Here is a 24,477-nt window from a genome sequence, read left to right as displayed (position 1 = left end):
TGAGTTGAAAGACGTAATCGTCCATACAGTTTTGTTCAGTTTTGCGTTTTATTTTGATATTCAAGAAACTAAGGTGTTCAACCAAAATGCTGCTTTCACTCATCGTTTTGGTGGATTCTAGGTTCAAGAGGAATTCACTAATCTGTGGTGAATTTTTCACTTCGTGACAGTCAAAGTTAGTCAAATCTGACTTTGATTAAGATGAGTTAGGGGAAGTTCTGATCTAACGATGCCATCTTTCCTTTGATTTGAAGTCGTGTACTGGATTTCATGTTACATGGCACTTATAACAGTACACGTAGTTTGCTGTTTTATTCCGATTGACTGCGTCATGACACTTAAAACTGTTAAGATGATTTCAGCATAGTATCGGGATGAAGAGTCCCGGGCGTGCGATTGCGCAACATCTTTGCCATGGCACGTTTTACGCAGCAGCAGCAGCAGAACAGGTTTGGTGACTCTTGGGAATTCTTCGTCTCTGACTTGAACATGTGAGATGGGGATAAAAAGAAACATGCGAGGAGAGTTGGTGACTTGTTACTCCGCCCGAAAAAAATGGGGTGGGAGGGCGCTGAAATGGTAAGTAACGGGGCAGCGGCGAGTTAGGACGCGTCTTTGGATTTGAGGAGGTGGAGAAGACTGTTTTCGACCTCCTCTGTGAGGGGTAGCGCAGACTTGTGAGCCGTTTTTCTTGCCGTTGTAAGTCGGCGGAGGGGTCTCGGTGCTTCAATCCATTCCCTTTTTTCTTGGTCACACGACAGCCTGTTGACCATCCAATGTGCGTAAAAGGGTTCTGTCTCCTCACCGTCCTGTGTGGACTCGCGGCTTCAGGTGAGACCCCGCTTCTGTTGGAGTGAACATTTACTTTGTTTTGATGTGATTTAGGATCTGTCTTTTGTGTTCCCATTATTTTGACTTATTATTATGGGTTCTCGTGATTTTTTAAGCAGATCTACATGCGTGTATTTTTACGTGTTGTAAAAAAGAAAAAAAAAAAAGGATTTTCCATTTCCCAGAGATCTAACAGGTCGACCGGTTAGACGGTTGGAATTCTAAATGAGGAAACCCACTGATTGTTCGTCCGTACTCCTCGGGGACCTTTAACCTACCTCCTAGCGCCTGCCATGCGTCATTGGGAAGTGGATAACTTGGCACACTAGCGAGGGGTGGGTCCGAGATATTCCTGTGAAGGCGCTCAAACAGGTCCTTGCTACATTGTGTTTTGTTTCATACAACCTCCTTCAGTTCCCCCAGATCAATGTGCATCCGTGCTTACGTACGCAAGGCCCGCTGGACGCAGATAAGTAAATCCACTTCCCGTCCAGGATATGTCAGTTAGATCAGAGCCATTTAAACACAACTATGAAAATAAACATTAATAGGCTACATCCGATGGTTACAGCTACTTACGTCCCACTGCTGTAATAGCAGGCTAATGGAAAATGTTTTCATGGATAGGCATATCAATTCATTCAGGTTGTTTAACCTTCAACTAATCTGTGTCCATTCTACTTAGAAGGATTATATTGATTGACCATGTCCATCCACTGCCAAAGCAGCATGTGGGGAGTCACTAGAGTAGCAGGCTGCTCCTGTTTACAAGGAGCCTGAGTCTGCAGATCCAACAGTCACCAAAGACGGAGCAGAAGGGTGCAGGTCTACACCGACAGGGTGTGTGTGTGTGTGTGTGTGTGTGTGTGTGTGTGTGTGTGTGTGTGCGCAGATCAAATAACTGTGTCTGGATTGAAAGAGGCATGTTGGAACTGATTGGCGCTCAGTAGCATCTCTGGTATCTCATCTGTTGTTGCTGCAATCATCCCCCCCCATATTGTGCTGGTAAAACTGGATGTCATAGTCAAACAAGCAAGCAGAATCAGATTCATGAGGTTTTTACTGTTTGGTGTAAAATCACTTTTACGCCCCACCCCCATTCCATTCTTTTAGGTTTTCAGAGACACAGTTTGACATAAAATATTATTTTGTGAGCATGTTTAGCACATTTACCCATCAACTGTTCGCTGTTCTCTGGCACCTTGATTGTGTTCATCACAGGCGGTCTGCATTCTCTTGGTTTTGCTTCTAAAGACATATGCTATAGACCAAAAAGACTCTTCCCCCTGCACGAAAAAGTATCACCATTGTAATAATCGCTCTCAAAGATAAATGCAATGCTCCTTTGTGTTTTTAATAAACACAACAGATCATATCGTGGCAGGTTCCTGTTTACTTTTCACAACACTAACATGGATGGTGTGGAACAGGCTGTAATCAGATTATGAGTTGTGATATTTGTGTTGTCATGCAGTATTAAACAGGGATCAGTCAAACCCTCTTATGGTTTAAGACTCACAGAGCACAGCACTCAGCCCCGCAGCAATAAAACCTTCCCTGGATACAGGAAGAAATTTCCCCCCAAATCAAATATTAATGTAGCCTAGATATTTATTTGACTTGATGGACAGACTAACCTGTTGTAGCTTTTTTTTTTTTTTTTTTTTTTGCCCCAGTTCCACATTTTTATTATTATTTTTTTTCTTTTTTTTTTTGCCCTTCACATGTATGATATTAGCGTGAACCCACAAAGACACCAAAAATCAGCTTCAGAGTTTTACAGTTTCATAGTTTAGCTATTCCACTTAAAAAAGTGTTGTACAGCAACGTGTTACATTTAGGCATTGAAGCTCTTTCTTCTACATTCGCCTCTTTGCTTAAAACACAGGCTTGGATTAACAAAATGGTAATTCTGGCAAACGCCAGATTGGCCTGTTGGAACCAGACAACTCTCAAAAATGTTCGTGGTGCTAGCAATACTTCCCATAATTCAAGAACTTAATCGGAAAAAAAGTTATGAATACTCCTGCCCTCATTTTTTCTCAGAACAATAGCAGTAGAACATGAAAACTCAATAGCCTGCAGTCCTAGCATTACTGAAAAAGATTTAAAAAGTAATTTATGTGCAAGATCATCCAACTGAGTGAACTGACCAAAAAAAGGTTACATTTGGACTTTGATATCGTCGATGATTTTACACAACTAAGAAATAAAGCATTCAATAAGGCAAGACTGTTATATAACCAGTAAAGGTGTGTAAAATCTTCCTTTTTTTTTCTGGCACCACCCTGCTGACTGTCAGCTGACTCTTTGCTTTGTTAGGATCAGCGATGGCTTCAGCTGATCTCTATCGGTGGCTGAAAGTGGTGTATTTCGTTAATGCGCTGCTGTAATTCAGTGTATCTTCACTTTATATTAAATCTGGTTCAAGTGAGTTTATCTCTAAATAATCTGTTGGTTTGGAGTGTTGATATACTGTTGGCAGGGTGGGGGCGGAGCCTGTTTAGGTGAAAACTGCCGAGGTTGAGATTTGTTTCCTGTCTGAACCTGGAAACGAACTCCCTTGTCGTCTCGCATCTTCTTTCTGCAGAAGGAAAAAGACAATTTAAGATGCAGACAAATGAAGGAACCTATTCTTTAAAACAGCTGCTAGTCCAGATATCCCATTAGGAATGCTGGAATCAATTGGCTATGCTCACTTCATTCAAATATCAGGTATTGGATCCATATCACACTCCACAGCTTGTGGTCAACCACGAACCTGCAGTAAAGCACCATCAGTCTACACCTGCTCTGTAATACCTTTATATTTAATGCATTTGTGTCTGTTTCTGCTCTTTTAATAAGAATTGCTGTGTAGTTTAGTAGAGCTTCACGATGTTAAACTTTAACATCTCGCCACAAACAAAAGTAAAAATGAAAGCATTCGATATAAAAGACCTCTTGTATTGAAGCCTGGATTGGATTGGAAATGAAAAAAAAAAAATTCTGTAATTGGATCTTAAACTGAAAAAAAGGACGACTCCATCTCTTGTCGCCGCCACCTTAAATTGAATCTCGTTTTGTAATAACTCGGTGTTTGAAGTTAAAGAATTCAAGTGTAAATTCCACATTTTCTGCAGAGATTTTGCACCACACCTTTTTGATCGATAAGTTTGATTAAAATAAAGAAATACAAACACAATGTGGCTACTTGCAAAATAATAATCGTTAAAAAAAACACACTCAAAACAATCACTAGACCCTCTTATTTCACCTCTGCTCCAAGCAAACACAGTCAGGAGGCTGGAAGTCTCAGTAAAGCTTTTATGATTCCTTATATTGATTTTTTTTCATTGCCTCTGCCATTCATATTTCTTCCTTACGTCTTCCTCTAACGGCTTCCTTTTTCCAACCAGAAAGCCTGAACTACATACAGTGCTGACGTGTGCCAGCCTGTCCTGATTTACAGGTTTAACACACACACACGCTCAGAAATGGCTGTTCAGCATACTGCTGCTTAAACCGGTTGTTTGGGCTTCATCTTAATTCTGTCAGTGTTTTGTAGGCTGTTCCTGCCACCGCATCTCTAATCATTTCTAATCCCTCTGCGATCGTAAGGTCAGGCTAACAAAGCATGGCTGTGCTTTTTGACATCCTGCGTTGTGTTGACACACCTTGGGAGGACGTTTGGCCTTTGTGTCATATTGATGGGGTGGCCTGAGGGAGTGTGCAGACAATGACGCGCTCGTATGCACGAACACACAGATCCTCAACAAAGACGGCTTAGGACGCATCTGCGAAGTGTTTGAGTGCGAAGGCCAGACACTCACTCCTCGTGTCGGAGGCTGAGCTCGACTCCAAGTGTAAACAGGGATTTGAATATTTTTATGAGTGAATAGACGGTATTTGTGCTTGGCTGATCCAAGATTTTCTGTGCACACACGCACACACACACACACACACACACACACACACACACACACACACACACGCACACACACACGCACACACATGACTGTTTAGAGTTATGGTAAACAAGTAGACTTTCCAGTTAAAGCAACACCTCTACTGGGTTTACAGAGAGTGATGTAAGTCACCAGCTTCCACGGAATATCGAGACTTCTTCATAACACCGCCAGGGGAAGTTTATGTTTTTGTACTATGCGCAAAACAATTTCTGATTAAATTCAAACACCTCAAGAGAGGAGAATGTCTCGGGGGGGGGGGGGGGCCTGTACGCTGTCTGAGGCTACTTTTCTCTGTGCGCTACCAAATGCTGACATGTAGTTCACTACATCCAGTCATTGGTATTTAGAGGACAAAACAGAAAACATCGCAAACGTTGAACTGAGGAGTGAGAACGTTAATTGAGGAGTGAAGGGTTGGCGCCAGTGGGTGTGGCAGACGGAGGACGCGCTGCAAAGGTTTGGCATGGAGGTATAGAAGGACGCCGATGCAGCCTTGGAGGCAGGGCGTCATTTATGCGTGTGAAAGTTGCTCATGAGTTCGTGAAGCGCAACGTGCTCGGCTTCCAGGTGTGACACTGTTATACAAGATGTAGTTCTGACGAGTATTCTGTGTCCATGGCAACGTAACTGCTGTAGCTGGAGAAGGAAACGGCTGAAGAGAAAATGGATTTTCTTTGTCTGTTTTGATTTATTTGGGGATCTCAGTTTTTGTGAATGGTTGGAAGAAGATGAGCAGAACCTAAAGGTGCTGTTTTTTTTGTCGCTGCTAGCTAACCTGTTACAGCCCGCCGTGTTTGGGAAAAAAATAGTTGTGACCTCACTGGAAATGTTTTTAGAGGATTCAAAAGACAAACAACAGAAGTCCAGAATTCCCTTTGATAAAAACTAGTTGAGAACTTTTTGAAGTTATTACGTTTATCTTTATTCACTCAGTTGCAACCTTTGGGTAACCAGGCAAGTATTCGTCTGTTGCTAGTTTGTTACTGGGTCGGACTACTTTCTGTAGTGGTGACCTATTAATTTAAAATATCTGAAACATATTACCAGCTAAGACAAGCATGTATATTAGATGTAAACATACATGAAATAATAGAATAGTTCATCACTATGTTTTCTGCTTCTTTGTTCTATTTTTTTGTTTTTTTCAGTTCAGTTAGAAGTTCAAAAAATATTGTTTCTCATTATTGTTATGGAATAGTTGATAAATCAATGTGATATCTGCACTATGTATCACCAATTGGTCAACCTTCTCTCTAAATATCGGCATCAGCCACTGAAAAAAAGTGTATCGGTCGACCACTATTGGAAAATACAGAGAACGTATGGATTCATACAAGAAAATTGCGTCATCGACGCGGCAGAAGAACATGGGAGTTACATTCATAAAAGCATCATTGTTTAATTGTCTGTCAGTCTCTTCTACATAACCAGTGGTATTCCACGTCACTCCCCTGTCAGACTTTTAATAGCAATTTTAGGATTAGGCTGTAATTCTTTAAGAGCTTTCCTCTCTGAAAGGCTAATACACCAAGACTTGAATATAGGGTTACGCATAATTACAGAGGCAATATCTCTAATTTCCACTAATTTGCTCAAAGTGGTTAAAGTGGAATTAGGGATGCCTGGTGGTTAGAATGTCGATTTCTATTTAAATGTAGGCTCAGATTTTCAACAGTTTAATTAGGGGATTGAAAAAAAACAACTTTAAATGGAGCTGTCTGAAATATGTATACAATACTTTGTTGTTTGACAGTTAGTTCAAGGTCTGATGAATTAATTACAGTTGGTTCTGGCTGCGTGGCGTCTCAGACTCGCCCGTGAATGTTTCTTTTCTCCAGAGACATTTTTTTGTAGACATCCTCTGCCGCTGCCTCAAAAATAATGTGCATTTAGGAGGGATTCTTTTGCTTGGCTCTCACCATCTCTTCTTCTCTTGTCAATAAATCCTTCCTGTTGACTCATTTAGCGTCCTCTCCACATCGTCTCCCTCTGGACTCAAACACAGATCTACTCTCCTCTGTATCACGTACACATTTCTGAACTTGATCAACTTGAAGTTAATTTTCAGAAGTTGTCACGTCCTCTTTCTATCTTCCTCAGTGGATATTGAATAGTCTTCATTGGCTTTATGTTTCTTTGATTTCCTTCATCTCATCTTTTCCTCAGTATGGGCGTTCCTGATTTGAGAATGATATCATCATTTACGGATTTATTCATGTGCTCTGGAGGAGCAGGAACAAGTCACAGTGGGACCAGATCTACTCTGATTCAGGGCCACTGAACAGATGCCTCGTCTAGCTGCACAGTTTAGACTGAGTGTCCAGCAGAGGCCTGTGGGCCGTGGGTGAGTGGGATTGAAGCACGAGCAGCAGCTAGACCCCCCTCTCTCCCTCAGGAGTTTCAATCCCAGGGAGAAGTTGTTGAGTCAGCTGTGGGGAGGGAGTGAAGGAAGCTTGATGGATTAAACTCTTATCCTCACTCACCGACTGTAACGCATTTCCTTTGGACAACGCCGCCTGATGAATTACAATTGGCCCACTGCAGGAGGTGGGACATTAACCAGAACTGGGTCAAAGTCAGACTTGATATCAAATGTCTCTCACAACCAAGGGAAACATTTCTAACAGGTCTTTCTCATTACCTATCTTCAGTCGATCTGGGAATATAAAATAGCGTAGAATAGAGTAGAAGAGAAGAGTATAGCATCAACAATTGCATGTCAACACAACACAATATCGGTGATGCCCATATTTCTGAAAAAACAAAGAAACAAAAGAAGCAAAACCCAACAAAGCAAGCAAGTAATTATTTCATTATTTATTTATTTATTTTTATTTTGTCTTTACTGATTTTGAGAAAATGCCTCTTAAAGTCCCTGTCTTGACTTGATTGATGCTTTCCTTTGGAGATTATAGATGTTTCTTCTTTTATTTTGAAAGCGTGACTGTTTCATTGCCTTTGTTTTTCCTGTTTTGATTTTTCCACCCGTGTGAATGTCCGCTCATGTATCTCAGGTGTGTCTACTTAGTTTTTAGTGTATTAGGAGCCTCGATCTTCTCCAGTTACTGTTCATGTGTTCGGTGTCTCAGTTGCTACTTTTTGGACTTTTTTTTGACTGATTTTTACTGCAACTGCAGACAGCACTTTTTAAGTAGGTGTCATATTTCTGCTGGTATTCAAGCAACATACATTTGGGAATTGTATACACAAACACACTTTTGCTTATCAGTACTTAGTAAATTTTATTCAAAGAAATAAAGGATTAACTTTTGATAAAATGCCTTTCAAAAAAACCTTCTTTTTAAAAAAACAACAACAAATAAACAAAGAAAAGACAAACAAATGAAGATTTTATGTTCTTGAATGTTGTGGTAGTGACCGTTGGCACGAAACCACATGCCAACCACAAAATAGATGGTTAGTACAGTTGTGAATATTTCTAACACGAGTTTCTGCACTTCCCTCAATTGCCAAGCCCGTGTAAGATTACGCAAATGAAATGTGTCATCCCCGGGAGCTGATTGGGCCATACACGTTAGATGAAGGCAAGTCTCCTCCCCTGGCTTCCTCTACGTCCGCTGCTCCGCCGGACTCTGGCCAGCTGCGCCATTGCAGTGGCATGTTTCCCAGGACACCCACGGTCTCACTCGTGGTTGCTGTGCTTTGGTGTCGTAGTTAGTATTCCTGTCGCCTCCGGCTAGAACAAATTTCACTCTCCTCAGATTTGACACTCGCCCTGTTTGTTGTGCTGCAGCTCGTTACAGGTGTTTGGTCCAGTTTTAGTCGTGTTGTGGTATAACGTGTATATTTGACAGAACCAATTTATTTTATGTTTAATAGAGAGGCGTGTATCGGCTTTAGCCTTGTCCGTGAAGTAGCGCCTGAATGTAAGTATGCAAATTTAAGTGCGTCATCTCCGAGAGCTGATTGGGCCACGCACCGCCCAATCACGGGTCGCTTCTTTTGCTGGCGCACTCTGGCGTCCGTTCCATGGTGTGAGCAGCTAGCCTGGCCGTGGACTGCTCCATTTATTAGCCTTGAATCGTGAGTTTTAATGTCCAGCGGTGGCTAGTGTTTTATTTATTTATTTTTTTAAGCACAGGTCAGTGGACTGGGGCAGGTTATAAGACTCGAAGAACTTTACTCTCACGTCCCGTTCCAGCTCATTCGCACCCCCACCTCGTTTGAGGTTAAAGTATTAGTTTCATTACTTTTAGTGATGTCACTTTGTGTTTTGTTTTAAGCATTTTTGGTGAGTTTTAGAGTCGTTTTATTGTCTTTTCATGGATTTGAGCCTTATTTTAGATCCTATCTTGTGTTTTTATTTGTTTTTTTTTTTTTTTTAGTTCTGTTATGTTAACTTTACTCCTTACATTAAAAAAAAAAAAAATTTGACTGCAACATTTCCATCTTGGTTGTTTTTGTTACATCCCTTACCCTGATTGTGCTGAGGTCATATGGAAATGAAACCTAAATTATTTTTGGCGATAAGAGTGTTTGATAGTGATATTCTTTAAAGTTACACTCTGGTTTTCAGAATGTCTCACACACATGAGACCTGTGTTTTTATCTTGAAAGTGAGAGAGGGGGAGAGAGAGAAATCGGTATACTTCGTGATCAGAAGTCCAATTTTTGTAGTTTTCGTCATTTTTGCATAGCTCATAAATATTCCTGGGTCCCTTGACTGTTAGTCCTCCTGTTCTGCAAACACGCTGTTACCTGAACCTGCTATTCCCAGCTTTCAACACAACCAATGAAAGACGGCTTGTTGAGAAAAAGACAGGGAGGTAAAAAAAAACAACCCAACCTGGGCCTGTGGAACCGCTCACAAAGGAGAGAAGAGGCTCTTTGTAATCCTCTGAGGTGTTTGTGTGTTTGGTCCTGTCCTGAGTGTTTCCTCCAAAACTGGCGTAACGGAGACTCAGGTTTCCTCTGGTGTTCCTTTTTGCGCCTCACACATGATGAAAAGAGGAAAGGCACTAATGCACCATCTAGGAAATAATGTCATGAAACTTATTTTCAGAGTCGTTCCAACTACTTGATTTGTTCTGCAGCGTTTCCTCAGGTAAAGCTCAAGAATTTACGTCCTCTTTGCGAATGCAGATACCATGTGACTGTGCAGGATGTAACAGAGTACAGGCCTTCCAACAGATCTTTCTTTGTTTTCAGATTCACACATATACAGTATAAATGAACCCCCGTCTCAAAAAGCCCTCCAGCCGAAAGGTGACATGTAGATTTTTGACAAATGTTTGCAATGTACAACGGAGCAGGCTTGTCTCAGGTGTTTTTTGTTTTTTTAACGATAGTCAAAGGGAATTAAAAAAACAAAAACAAAAACAGAGGTTACGTTTGCTCAGCAGTTATGAAAAGGGTTCCATACAGCGAGCATGCCTCACTGCCGTGTGAAACCCTCCCAAAATGGCCTGAAAAATGCCTAAATAAAAACCCTCGACTGTGTGTGTCTGCTGGTTCGCGGCGATAACGTTTGTACTTGGTAACATATTGCAGAGCTGAATAAGGATTACTGAAGTGTGATTAACCTTTCGTTTATGTTCTGTGACCTACTGTGAAGTGGAGAACATTTAACTCTTCACCTTTTATCCTAAGCTCCTTATCAATCTATGCTTTCACCCCCTAAAGTTAACTTTGCTGAATGATTCCACTGGTGAAGAGTTAACCAAGCATCAACTGGACAGCTATATTGCAGAGGATTGTCTTCCAGTCTTTGGTATGTGATTTGTGAGCCCGCTTTATTAAATCGTAAGAAGAAGAAAAGTAGTATAATGTGGCAGGCGTACTATTTCTGATTAGCACAAATAACACATGCTATTTTTTTTAGCTGTAGCAGAATGAAAACCAACCCTGCCAGACTTGCCTTTGCACTGACACAATACTCGCATTGAGATACAACTGGCGATGTGATACCAGAGAGTGGGTAAAGCATCTATAAAGAAGCGGGGGGTTATGCACTTGAAAATATGCTCCACTGTTGAACTGCGTGATATATTATATGGGCAGGTCAAACACTATATTTTTTCTGCCTCTTTGGAAGCCTTTAAACAATCTTGGGATGGCTGCCAAGCCAAGCAAACCTAATCACCCTCGAGTGGGCTCGGTCTGATTATTTTAGAGTAGATGAAAGTATTTGCTCTCTTCAGCAATGGACGAAGTGAACCGGCGAATTTCTCCACTACACTACAGTGTTGACAGGTAGAATAAAGTGCATTAAAGGTTCAGTAAGCTCGTTTCATCGACATATATTGGATTTAATGACTGGCGACTTGGACTCTGACATGTCAGCATGAGCCAATTCTGATCCATTATTTGCTGTTTCGGAACGAAATTGTTGAATAGTATTTTTCTTATGTTCTTCTGTCCGCAGACTCCATGTCATTCATCTGCTCTTGCCCTCCTCTGTAGGGTGCATAGCTCCATCTTAATAACCTGTGAAAGCTCGCTCGGTTCCTAGAAGCTGGGTGTGGTCAGCGCTGGCCAAGCAGGATGTTCAGACTTAAACAAGTGAGAGATACGCTGGCGCAAAACAAAACAAGTAAACAAACGTTATCTTGACTCTTCCTCTCATCTAGACAACACTCGCATTTTAACCGTCATCCCTTAAAGCTCGTTCTCCGATTTCGACTTGTTTTTCTATCCCTCCTTTCTCTAAATGGGTAAAAATTTGCTACGTAATGGGCATACATCTTCCTCAGCAAAGTGCTTGCTAATGACCAATTAAATAGTGCTCATGTTCTCTTACCCACGGGGAAATATTACTACAGTAATTGAGGTGCTACATAACCCTAACAAGCCTGTCATTCCACTAATATTCATTCTGTATTCAGAAAGGCCTAATTAAACTTAATTCCTAATCAGCTTGGCTTACGTCAGATGACAGCGCACTTGAAAGCGTTTTACTTTTTGTTGCACAAAGGAGATTAGCTGCGCTTATTTAAATTCTTGTACTGATATAAGGGAGACATTTGAAATGAGGTGTCGTGGCCTGGAGGACCTGCTCTCTCTCTGGCGCTACATGAATCACGGGGAATCTTTTTAGCATGAGCTTTGGCAGAGGAAACGCGCCACAGCTCAGCCAAAACCGGTGTGCACTTAATCCTCTGAAACAAAGATGTATTTCTTTTAATTAAATTGAATTCCTCCTTTTACGTGTAAAAGCAGACCATTGTGAATCGAAAGAACCTGTGCTCGTTCAGAGGAGAGGGAGTTGTTTTTGTGACACAATCGTTTTCTTTTCCCGGTTCCTCCTCTCGTTTACTCATCTTCTTCTTGCTTGTCTAAGACAGAGAACAGATACAGTTGAAGTTGTGCCAGCGAGGGATGATGCAGCCGGCGCTGATCTGCCGAAAGAAGGAGGGCCTGGTTTATCCACTAATTTCAGTGGTTAGATTAGGAACAGAGACGGGGCTTATATCCATGTATTCCTCAAAACATATTACCAAAAAAAAACAAAACAAAACATTGTTGCTGATGTCATATCATTGATTCTAGCAACAACTAGAATACATCAGATGAGGCTGACTCCACCTTCCTACAGACCAGCATGCATATCCTCTTTTATTAATGCTGATAAACTACTACTGGCTTCATAATCACTTCGGGTGTTACTTTACTTGTGAAGATGGGAATTTCTGAAACAAAGTTGCAAAAATATGACTTTTTCATGGACTTTAGCATTCCAGAAGCAGGGGCTTTGGTTGTATTGGTTACAAAAATATGCTGCTGATTACAACTAATTAAAGCCTTTAATGGCCTGATAATGACGTCGACCAATAACCCACCGACTGTTACCGGGGAAATTCAAACCAGGGAGAAGGACATAAAACGGCCAATAAAAAGGAGGAAAAAAAAAATTCAAAATAATGAAAATGACCCTATTTTCAGCAGGATACATCGCTCAGGGGAAGAAACTGGTTGCGTGTAAATTTCAATTCCTGCATCCAGCAGGTGGGGTAACGTAACAAATACTGTTACTTTGCGATTGTTACGACCCCGCTGAAGGTTACAAAATAACCTGTAGTGGAATTAATAATGTTTAATGAGTCAAGGGTTGGGCTGCACGGTGGTGCAGTGGTCAGCACTGTGGCCTCACAGCAAGAAGGTTCAGGATTCGAGTCCCGGCTCGGGCACGGGATCTTTCTGTGTGGAGTCTCCATGTTCTCCCTGTTCCTGTGCGGGTTCTCTCTGGTACTCCGGCTTCCTCCCACTGTCCAAAGACATGCAATTGGGGACTCGGCTGATTGATACTCTAAATTGACCGTAGGTATGAATGTGAGTGTGGATGGTTGTTCGTCTCTCTATGTTGGCCCTGCAATGGACTGGCGACCTGTCCAGGGTGAACCCCGCCTCTCGCCCGTTGACGCTGGGATAGGCTCCAGCCCCCCCGCGACCCTTAATGTGTAGGAATAAGCGGAAGATGACGATGGATGGATGGTGTCAAGGGTTGAGTTGCAACATAACTCAACCTGAAGGACCAGTTATAAAAAACACAAGCTAATATAAATGTATCTAAATCAAGGGAGTAATCTATGAGCAAAACCCTCTGTTAAAACTCAAGTGACGTGTAAAAAAACAACACAAAGAGTGACATCACGAAACCTAATGAAACAAATACAAAGCGAACAAAGGAGGTGGGATTGGAGGTGAGTTAATTGCAATATGTCTCAACACCTGCCCTGATTGTCCACCTGAGGTGTACTCCAGAATGCTAGGCTCCACGTGCTACAATAAAATAAGACTCAGAACACATTACTAAAGTAGTAGTGGTACATGGCTAAGCTAGCTGCTCACGTCACATTACAGTGTTGCTGTTAATCAGCTAGGTGGGCAGCCTGGAGCAATCTGGGGTGGAACTGAGCTGTGGTTGGGCTGTGAATGAGCCAATCAGCTCCTGGAGATGGGACACCCTCATTTACATATCACACAAGGCTCACTTAAAGTAGAGAGAAGTGTAACTCCAAGTTTGTTCGCTTCTTGTAACCACTGAGTAGCACCATGATTATGACTTACATTCAGTTGGTAAATATTTTCAGATGGGGACTCTTTCCTGGTATGGTGAAATTGTACGTGTTGTCACGGTAACGCTGTTTAACATAAACTCAGTCTTTACAGTCAACATCACCAACCACTTAAAGCATTTCTGAACTAATTTGAATGGATCTGGTTGACCCACTTGCAGGTGTACATCAAGGGGAAAAAATGTCTGTTGCCACCAGATGGCGCTACAACTCATCTGTCCTAAATTTTAATAGTTTCTTCCTTGGCCCCATCCATCCATCCATCGTCATCTTCCGCTTATTCCTACACATTAAGGGTCGCGGGGGGGCTGGAGCCTATCCCAGCGTCAACGGGCGAGAGGCGGGGTTCACCCTGGACAGGTCGCCAGCCCATCGCAGGGCCGACAGAGAGACGAACAACCATCCACACTCACATTCATACCTATGGTCAAGTTAGAGTATCAATCAGCCTCGTCCCCTCTTGATGTCTTTGGACTGTGGGAGGAAGCTGGAGTACCAGAGAGAACCCACGCAGACACGGGGAGAACATGGAGACTCACACAAAAAGATCCCGTGCCCGAGCCGGGACTCGAACCCCGAACCTTCTTGCTGTGAGGCCACAGTGCTGACCACTGCACCACCGTGCAGCCCTCTTCCTTGGCCTATTCTACACAAAAAAACTGGGCTCATAGTTTTATAAACATACAAACTCCATTACCTTGTCGGCGAAGGAAATGAAAGCCAAACTATATTAGCATATTTCTTAACTTAAGCAGCAATTTACTGACGCAAGTTGCCGTAATCTGACTTCAAGCTTCTGATGCAGAGAAAAAAGATCCAACAAACATCTTACAGCACACTTTTACTGCACTGGCCTATTTTTTCATCCAAGGAAAACACAGTTTTACATCTGGTATCTGCGAAGATGAATACACTTTTAAGTGTGCACTCAGCCTGTACCGCTCACTTGTATGCTCTCCTCCCAGGTTTCATCGAGCTCATTTAAAACGCATTAGGCTGAGAAAGCGCTGTCAGGGCCTGGTGATGAGAGAGACGCCTGTCTGTTTAATGCTGTGAGTGGGGGCTGTCTGGTCACCCCGCTCTCTCATCCTAGCCCACAGGAAACTCTCTCCAACCTGATAAGGAACAGAGGACTCTGCCTGAGGAGCCGAGCCCCTGCTGGCATTTCTCAGCTAGTTCCTGCCTTAATGCTTCCTGTGATTATAACGCATCCCTGAATGTATTGATTTGAACATCTGTGGGATTACGTTGCACCTTAAGTCACTTAACCAGCATTTAATAGGCAGAATAATCCACTTTTTTATGGTTGAAATATGTTTGTGTATTACTTCATCATAATGTGGGCTGCAAGCAAGTTTTTAGTCTTTTACTAGCACCGATGCTAGCTGACTGTATCAACAAATTATCTCATTTTAGAGTGAAGAGGGGCCTAACGTGCTCTCAGGTAATCTGTCAAGTAACAGGGAGCTCTCTGCTGAGACTGATGTGTTGCTAATTGTCTCATCAAGTCTTTGGCTTGTCCTGTAGGGGGCTCCTATGGAGAGTGCGAATGGCTACAGGACATCATTTGGCTGCTCTGAGCTTTGCTGTGTGCTTGAGCTTTGACTTTAACAAGGCTAGATATGGCTCCTCGTATTATTAAGGTGTATGCAGTCCTGTCTATGAATAGCCCAGGTGATGTGGGCTGGACTGCCTACACACAGCAGACATCCAGAGTCACACACAACCTCAACTTTCTGTCATTTCCTCACAGATTTTAAAATGAGCAACAGGTAGGTTGTTACAATCAGCGCACACTAACAATAAGGCATGATTAAATTAGGCTGAAAGGAGAATGATAATATAGTAATAGATGGGATTTTTAAACATGTCCATGTTGTTTATCACACGTTGCTATTTTATAATGTAATATATGTATGAAATAAGAGTAAATGTTCTTCTGTTTGCCCATTATTCAAGTCAGAATACCATGATTACCTACTGGGGATGGAAACCTCGCAGATTTATCAGCTCTGAACTCAATGTGATGTTTTCTAGTCATGGTTCTGATTTTTAGACATTCTTTTTAATTTAAATATCTTTAAAAAAAATCATGTTTGTAGCTGTCATATATGGGAAATACAATATCCTTGAAGGTTTGGTCTCGAATCGTTGAAATTTTACATCATATGGATCTGCCCCTGACACACAAACACACACACACACACACACACACACACACACACACACACGATGGTTTGTTTTAGAGCACGGGGAGATCTGCCTTGATAAACTCAGTGATCTCATGGAGAGGGAGGCTGATGTATTGTTCTGTGTTGTCGACGGAACACTTGACAGGAACTCAGCATAAAACTTCCTTGAGAGTGCATGTATGCTGGTCTGTGCTACGTGTGTGTGTGTGTGTGTGTGCGAACTCCATTTTGCAGAGCTCCATCCATCATTATGTGGAAGAGCCAAATTGTTGCCAATATCCCTCCACTACTCTTCCAGTGCATTCATTTTCCATCTAATAGGCTCCGTCTACCGCACACTCAAAAGATTGATATACTCCACGTTCATATAATATACAGCAAGCTCTATTTCAGCCCAGCAAGGGCTATGTAGCTTAAGTGGCTATTATTCATAAAAATGTTGCAGACTTGGCCCGCTGATCCAAAATCAATGACACAATGACGTAATAGGGACAAAGGTTTGAGGGGAGTTCACTCACTGATGGCACAGCCAATGATTCATGGTATAGATGTGGTGGGATATCAGCACGGTATGTAAAATACATTTCTCATTTAGTTACAGTGACAACTTTGAGTTAATGATTTTTCTTAAAGCAGCTCTGCGTGGGCAGGAGTAGGGTCCTGCATGCATTCACCAGGCAGGAATTTACTGATGAATTCTTACTGTGTCTGTTGTGTTGTATTGGTGCTTATTTATGTATGTATTGATTTTTTGCTGTATATTCCGCATTCTGGGTTTGAAATTAACTCCACTGCTGGTTCGTATCTGTTGCAGGAGTGCTGCAGGTCAGCGGGATGCGTATATACACATCCGGACATGTGGAAGCCGTCAACGGGACGGATGTTCGTCTGAGGTGTACATTCCACACTTCATCAAGCATTAACACCAATGCCATCATCATATCCTGGAGCTTCAGACCCCTCAAACCAGGACGAGAAGAATCGGTGAGTTTGTGTCCGTGTCAAAGCGTGTTTGAAAGCTCCATCACAGTGTCAGGGGAGCATCCACCCCCTCAGCTGAGTGAGAGAATCGTCGATGAGTAATCAGGCTCCCTATGGAGCGACCAAGACAAGTCAATGTGTGTCCATGTGTGATAATAGAGAGGGAAAAAAGGCAATGGATCGTGTCTTTCTTTCTCTGTGACACTAAAATACACTTTCTACCCATAACACTCTGCTTTCAGGTGTTCTACTACCACCTGAAACCATATCTGCCAGTGGAAGGCATTTTCGTAAAACGAGTTCTTTGGGCGGGTGACATCCATGGCCGTGATGCCTCCATCACACTTCGACAGGTCAAATTCACCTACAATGGCACATACATCTGCCAGGTCAAGAATCCACCAGATGTCCACGGCGCAGTTGGACAGATTCAACTCCGTGTCGTCACCTCAGGTTAGCAGTTTTACTGTTGGACTAAATAGTCCTCCTCTTTTATCCGGCCCCCTGTAAGCACTCACTTTTCATGCTATAAAGTAAGAAAAAAGAAAGGATAACCAAGATAAAACAAAAGGAAATACAGTTTGATACCAGAGAAAGGCCTTTGTTGAACATGAATGATGGTAACATTCACACAAATATGAGTAAAAAATATCAAAATGTGATTGGGAATGCAGCAGTGGTTGCGATGATGTATTACAAAATGCAAAAATTGCTAAATGCAAGTGGACACAACTAACTGGTACTTCAGAACACTTACAACTTGTACAATCGCTGAAGAACTCTCTCCATTCTAACTGATATATACTGTTGTTCTTCTGCCACTGTGTCTTTCCCAGCCACAACCATGTGTAACGTTAAATATACTACCATCTTTTGGTGTCTTTACATCTTATTTGCTCTAAACCAGCTGATGGATGCATAATACGCATTTCCTTTTTTTTTGCAACAAATCCTTGGTTTGTAGAAAATTCAATTGAGAATAAAATTAATTCACTTACTGTGCTTTGTATTCCTGTGTTTCTTTTTGCAGCTTCTTTCTCCGAGCTTCTCTTTCTGGCCTTGGCCATTGGAGGCGGTATAACCGCAGTGGTCCTCCTCCTCATCATCATTGTGTCCTGCAGGAGGTGCAAGAGGAGGCGACAGAGACGGGAAGAGGAACAAGAGGCCCCACGCAAAGAGAGAAAAGATCCCACTGCTTGGTAAGGCCAAGAGAAATACAGAGGAAGAGGGAGATTGAGAGAGGACAGCCTTCTCTCGTTCTCCGTCTGACTCTGGGGATTCGGGGGCATGCGGTGCTCCCTCTTGGGGCCTTGGACTCTTTTCCCACTGGAAGTTTCTTCTGTCCTCTCCAACCACAGTCACTGGATCCCAAAGCTGGAGCAGTTGCGGCTGTTGTTAACTAGAAATCAAATGCGGATGTGCCTTTATGTAGGACACAGCCTGACTGCTGTCTAGTTTTTATGATATCACATTGTGCCTTTCATTTCTGGAGCTGTTATCAGTACATCTTATCCTGTTGGGGTAAATGGGCTTCCAAACACATTTCCTGTTCATGTTTGGATGATGTAGAAGGAAAACAATGGCATATTCCTGCTGTTTACTTCCCCAATAATACATTTCAACCTCCAACAAGCCACATTTGTTATAAAAAAACAATAGAAACTGCAGAACAATGAGCGAGCAGATTCATAACATCAATTTAAAGTGATATTTACCCTAAAGCTGTATTTTGTCTTTTAAATAGTCACAAGTAGGTGTCTTGAGCTCACATTTCTGTTTTTTTTTCCGTCTGCATCACTTCTTTTTGACTGCAGAATGAGGGAAGAGCCAGACACTTATATTAATCTCCAAGCTAATGGTGACTGATGGCTAACAACAACAAAACTGTCTGAAAAGAATGTACTTAAAGGTTCGTAAACAGACATTTTCGCCGTTAGCTGTCAGACGCCATTAGATACATACACGTGACTGTCTCTTTCCACATTCCGCAGTCACAAAGAAGTCATGCAGGAGAAAAATAAAACGTCTTTGTCAGCTGAAGACACCTATTTGTGAGTAGTTTAAAGGTAAAATACCCTCTAAAATTTTGTGTTAATTACCACATAATGGGAAAGATTGTGGAACCCCATCTGAAGCTCTTATTAACTCTCACTGTGAATAGCAATTAGCTGTGGAACTGCTTGAGGATGATAATGTTTCTGTTTTGTTTCACTGCTTTTGTTTTATTGCTGTATTCAGATGTATTTGGTGTTTATCGTGTTACTCCTGGAGCAATATTCAAGATGCTATTTGATGCAGAGTACTTGTTGAAAACAGACGTTCGTTTCATAAGCATTTTTTTTTTTAGCACAAAATACATATCACTTCTAAATTTCACTGCCAAATATTTCTATCATCCAGAGAGAATATCTCATGCCCATTGTCTGTTTTGAACAATTAGCTGTTTTGTTTTCTTGGCTGCGCTTGGGGACTTCTCTCTTGGGTTTTCAGATCTTTCTGTAATAGGCACCTGATGTTAAACTATGCACCAGACATCAAAAGCCAAGCCTCTTAAGGAAATGTTAACAATTTGCTGTCATCCTGGTTTATTCAGCCAGACTTCAAACTGAATCTCCCATTAAAAACTTGCAGAAGGAAGGAAATAATTTTACCCAACCAGGCGCAGAGGGCTAAACAGATCTAAACTTGGAACCCTAATGTGACTCTAACCCTTTGTCCCTGCTGGTGTATGCATGGTCCACTTGTCCTGTTCCTGTTCCCATTGTGTGTGTGACGTCTGCACATGCAAGTACATAAATAATTAATGACTGTATCATGCATGGGTGCATTTCATGCCGTGTGTGTTTGTGCGCTATGTTGCTCTTACCTTCCCCCCCTTGTGCATGTCTTCCTGTCCCCTCCGTGTGTGTGTGTGTGTGTGTGTGTGTATCCCAGCCACCCATCGAGAGCTGTCCACCTGTACCTCTCAGAGACGTCCATAGAGATCGACAGTTCAGACGGTATGATCTCAGAGGCCAGCACCAAAGATTCTAGCTCCTCAGAGGAAGAGGACCCAAGTTCAGATGATGATGATGGGGATGACTCCGACTGAGGAAGTGGACAGACACAAACACTGAGCCAGAAATCTCGCTGGAAGGGAGGCACAGATGAAGCTCCAAGGTTCTGCCAAGCGGAGATGAAGAGCGCTGTTCCTCTGCTGTGTTGAAAACAAACCCGTTGTTTAAGAATGGGAGGTAAACCGGGAGACAGTCCTGTTGAAAGCTTCTGAATAAGAACATCGAGCTAAGGCTGGCACTTTTGATGAAGTCCTTGATCAAAAGTAACCGAGTTAGGAGGGAAGAAGCGCTGGGTTAAACCGGACTGAAACATCTGGATTTATGAAGCGACGGTGAAGCTGTCCTGAAGGGATAAATGATCACATGCAATAAATGCCTATGGTTTTGGTTCTTAGGAACCCAAGACAGCTGCACCAACCACTGACACATGAATAATCAGAGTACATAGGATGATTGCTACCTGATGAGCCATACACAGACATTTAAGTCTCCCAGGGCTATTACGGTTTACATCATGTTCTGGTTGATGGAAAATATGTAAAACCTGTAGCGTCATCGTTCATATTGATAGTCATTGTGAAGAGTGAAGGTCCTGCATTTCAGTGAGTTATGAACACTACACCTGCCAGTCTGAGAGCACTCTTTAAAAGCAGTTTTATCTTCCATTGGTAAACTGAAGGCCTGATGTCACATTAGATTACATGGATTAAAAGCATAAAGGCCGCCATTAGGTTTGGAGCTCAAACACTTGTTCAGTGAGTGAGCATTCCTGACCTGAAAATTGTGTGGGAGTGCACAGTCAGATCTGAAAACCCTTTGAATGTCCTTGTGAGCTGTCTGTCTGTCAGTCTCTCTCTCTCTCTGCCTCTCTCTCTCTTAATCTGTGAATGCATCACATCCACTAACAAATGATTGTAAAACCTGTCCCTCTTCCTTTCGTGACCGAATGATGTATTTATGATATATTACTGAGCAATGTCCATAGATTTGTCTAGTTTTTTAGATAATGCCAAAAGTATTTTATTCTTTATGTTTAAGCGCCACTGGATTTTTTTAATCTAACTTTTATTAATAAAGATTTTCTAATAAAATTCTTTTAAATTGTTACCTCAGTTTGTTCCAATATAAATCAATGGTTCCCAAAATTTGTTCTCCCTGAAACCTACAGCTTGACTGCTGTGTATCCCCTCTACCACAACAGGTGGCGCTAGCTCTAGATTAGCACTGCTAACATTCACGCTAGCTCTGCCAGACACAGAGAGGATATGGTTTCTACAGTCAGGACTGCAGATTCACCTGATGATCTGGGTCCTCTTAACAGTTTGCTGCCTTCATGTTGTGTTTCAACCATTTGAGGAAGTTAGGCAACATATCGGGTGCTTCAGCGCCTTATTTTTTCTAATTCAGGTGGAAATGGATACACCCACCTGTGGCCCTCTGGCGAGTACTTGGTCACCAAGTACTCGCCAATCAGAGGGCACCAAGTCTTGGTGCCTTAAGAGAAGGAGCAAAACCATTAAACACCAGTTTGTTGTGATGGAGGATTTTGAGACAATTCTACAAACTTTTTTGGGCTCCCCTGACATATCTGTGTACAACCTTGACTGGACAAATAACCCAGTTTGGGAATCATGGCTCTAAACCATGTATGAAAGAGATGTGGGCATCCTGGTTATCCACGAAACAAGTAATTACTTGCAATTTGGCATAATTTGATTGATCTCATCTATTATGTATAGTCATCCTTTTATTTAGCATTTATTATGCATCATTACCTTTAATGCACTTCCCTCCAGTCATTTGTGTGTTGCGTGTGCGCAGAAACGTTGTTTACCTGTGAGCTTCACTGCACTGAATTTTTGCGTTGTAATTTTGTTGCACTCTAATGCCTGGTGATGTGCCTTCAGTCGGGGCGTGCTTGTTTGTTGAATGAGGCTGTTCATGACCACGAATATGTTACTCATGTCTTTGCGTGTTTGTGAGTGTGCGCAAATGTGTGTAAGTTGGCCTATTTGTGTGCATCGATCAAAGTCTATCCCTGTGGGTGCAGCTTTAGTTACTGACTGACAAATCTAGTGTGTGTGTGCTTGTGTGTTTGTGTGTGTGTGTGTGTGTGTGTGTGAGTGTGAGTGTGTTTGTATGTGTATGTGTGCTTGGGGTGCTGTTGGGGGCAGAACAGGGCCGACAAACAAAATAAAGGGATGGGATGGGAGAGACGGAGAGAGAGAGAGAGAGAGTGTGTTTGCTCAAGCAAAATAATTACATTTTGTTGTGGAGAAAGGCTGCGAGTGTTAAGCAGATAAAACAACAGTGGAGTCTCTAGATAATCTTATTTGTATCACTAAGGCTTCTGTTAATTACTTTTACAGAGCATAGACATTGAACTAAAAATAATCCCATCAAGCTAATAATCATCTGTTACTACTAAGATAAATAATATAATTTGGGGATAAATTCTATTGGTGAATAATAGACCATGTAAACAATAAGGCAGTAAAACAGTCAATAAGAAGTTGTATATATTTATGTCCATATCTATCTATCTATCTATCTATCTATCTATCTATCTATCTATCTATCCATCCATCCGTCCGTCCGTCCGTCCGTCCGTCCGTCCGTCCGTCCGTCCGTCCGTCCATCTATCTATCTATCTATCTATCTATCTATCTATCTATCTATCTATCTATCTATCTATCTATCTATCTATCTATCTATCTATCTATCTATCTATCTATCTATCTATCTATCTAACTTTTATATAAAACAGTTTTTCATTGACTATGTGTATGTATATATGTATAAAATTTTTTCCCCTAAATATTCTTCTTATCCCTTTAAAGAACTCCACATCTTAGCAACCAAACAACTTGAACCTTTAATGTGAGGTTACAATGTGAAAATTAACCAAAACAGAACATGTTAAAGTCAAACGCTAGATCTTGAAAACCACATTTTAAGAACATCTGTCATCTGTAAAGATTGTGCAATGCAAGGTTGCCAGAATGTCCCTTACATTTGCAACATAATATATCACTGCTCTTGTTGATGGTTTTTGTTCTTCATCAAATAAAGACATTAAAACATTTTGAAAATAATCACCCATTGAAGAACATTCTATAAGAGCCTGAATGGAGTTTCTTGGATCTACACGTATCCCACACAGGCCGAGAGCAGGTAACTAAACACATTCATTTCTTGTTTATCACTTGTTTATATAGTCATCACTGCAAAATATTTCTTGAAATTAAGAACTTCTTTCTGAAATTGGAGTCCTCCTTAAGGTTGTTACATTGCTCTCTCTTTTTGTAGTTCTCTGTCTTGCTTCATCTCTCTTCATCTTTCATGCACTCTGCATTTCTGCATTCCCCACCTCAGGATTGTTGAACCTGGCACAGTTGTGTAAATTCCTTCACATGAACTTACACTCACTTGTGTATGTGTGTGTGTGTATGTGTGTGTGTGTGTGTGTGTGTGTACATAACATGGGTTTGGCCTGACAGATTGCATTAAGAGAAAACAAATGTCCTCACTGATATGAATGCTACACTTAGACAGACAGCTGTAGATCTCTCAACCCTACACACTTACATACTCACTGGACTAGTTGTTTAATCCAGTCATTGTGTGGATAAGGAGTTGGCTTTATTTGCCTTTCACCAAGCATTTCCATTAAGTAACGTCATCAGGCTTGTTTGTGACATCCCTGAGAAACATTCTGAGTGCACCAGAGGGAGCAGATGCAACTTTTCATCAACTATTCACCCCCGCACAACAGCTGAGTACATATAAACTGATGGGAAGACTCCTCATGTTAATGGTTACATACACCATCTGGCCTCGTACAATTTAAATCACCTTTATTAGTCCCTTCCAGTGTTGACAACAGAAGAACGGGTCTCTTGTATACTGGAGTCACCAGAAAACTAAGTCCCTAAGTGGGAAGGGCTTTGAATGTGACTGAAAAGATTTCAGCTGAAATTGAAACCCTGCTACTGTAACCAGACAGAGAGGCCCTGTATTCACTCACAAACCCACGCACGCACGCACACACACACACACACATAGACACAGTGTTGCTGTGTGCTGTGTATGTGTGTGAGTGTGTATGTGCGTGAACATTTCAAGGTAAGAAGCATTAGACATTGTCTTCTCCATCAAAGTCAAGCAACTTCCCATAGATAACACAAGATACATGAAACACAACAGTCATGAATGTTCCCAGGTAGGGAGAGTCTTGCATCAGTGGAGGAACTGTTGCATAATAACACTGTACTTTTGAACACAAAGCAGGATCTTTATCACATCGTATCAGAGAGGACATGCAGAGAACTTGGCAGTTGTATTCGATTGAATATAAACACTAAAAACATCCCGGCAAGAGCACAAGTACTCTAGATTACTGCAGCTGTGTGGGGAAAGTGTGGGAGCTCTG

General features: G+C 41.8%; 1 protein-coding gene across 1 annotated transcript; it reads left to right on the top strand.

Annotated features, from left to right (window-relative positions):
* Positions 1-489: 489 nt before the first annotated feature.
* On the top strand, positions 490-21,131 carry LOC147254285 (myelin protein zero-like protein 2). The gene is made up of 5 exons (XM_086215880.1): positions 490-831; positions 16,823-16,992; positions 17,232-17,442; positions 18,020-18,188; positions 19,924-21,131. The coding sequence occupies exons 1-5, from the start codon at positions 777-779 to the stop codon at positions 20,078-20,080; spliced, it is 762 nt and encodes a 253-aa protein (XP_086072006.1). The 5' UTR covers positions 490-776; the 3' UTR covers positions 20,081-21,131.
* Positions 21,132-24,477: the final 3,346 nt, after the last annotated feature.

The sequence above is a fragment of the Aulostomus chinensis genome, chromosome 10 (assembly GCF_037954235.1).
Source record: "Aulostomus chinensis isolate RoL2024-O1b breed Wild chromosome 10, RoL_Achi_v1.0, whole genome shotgun sequence".
Taxonomy (NCBI): domain Eukaryota; kingdom Metazoa; phylum Chordata; class Actinopteri; order Syngnathiformes; family Aulostomidae; genus Aulostomus; species Aulostomus chinensis.
Note: the sequence above shows the minus strand (reverse complement) of the source record. Positions and strands in the feature narration are given on the sequence as shown.

Bases quoted from the DNA above. Each gene is read 5' to 3' on its own strand.
- LOC147254285 (XM_086215880.1), top strand. From the start codon at position 777: ATGTGCGTAAAAGGGTTCTGTCTCCTCACCGTCCTGTGTGGACTCGCG. The intron at 17,443-18,019 runs GTTAGCAGTTTT...TTCTTTTTGCAG, and splicing joins ACTCCGTGTCGTCACCTCAG to CTTCTTTCTCCGAGCTTCTC. The intron at 18,189-19,923 runs GTAAGGCCAAGA...TGTGTATCCCAG, and splicing joins AGAAAAGATCCCACTGCTTG to CCACCCATCGAGAGCTGTCC.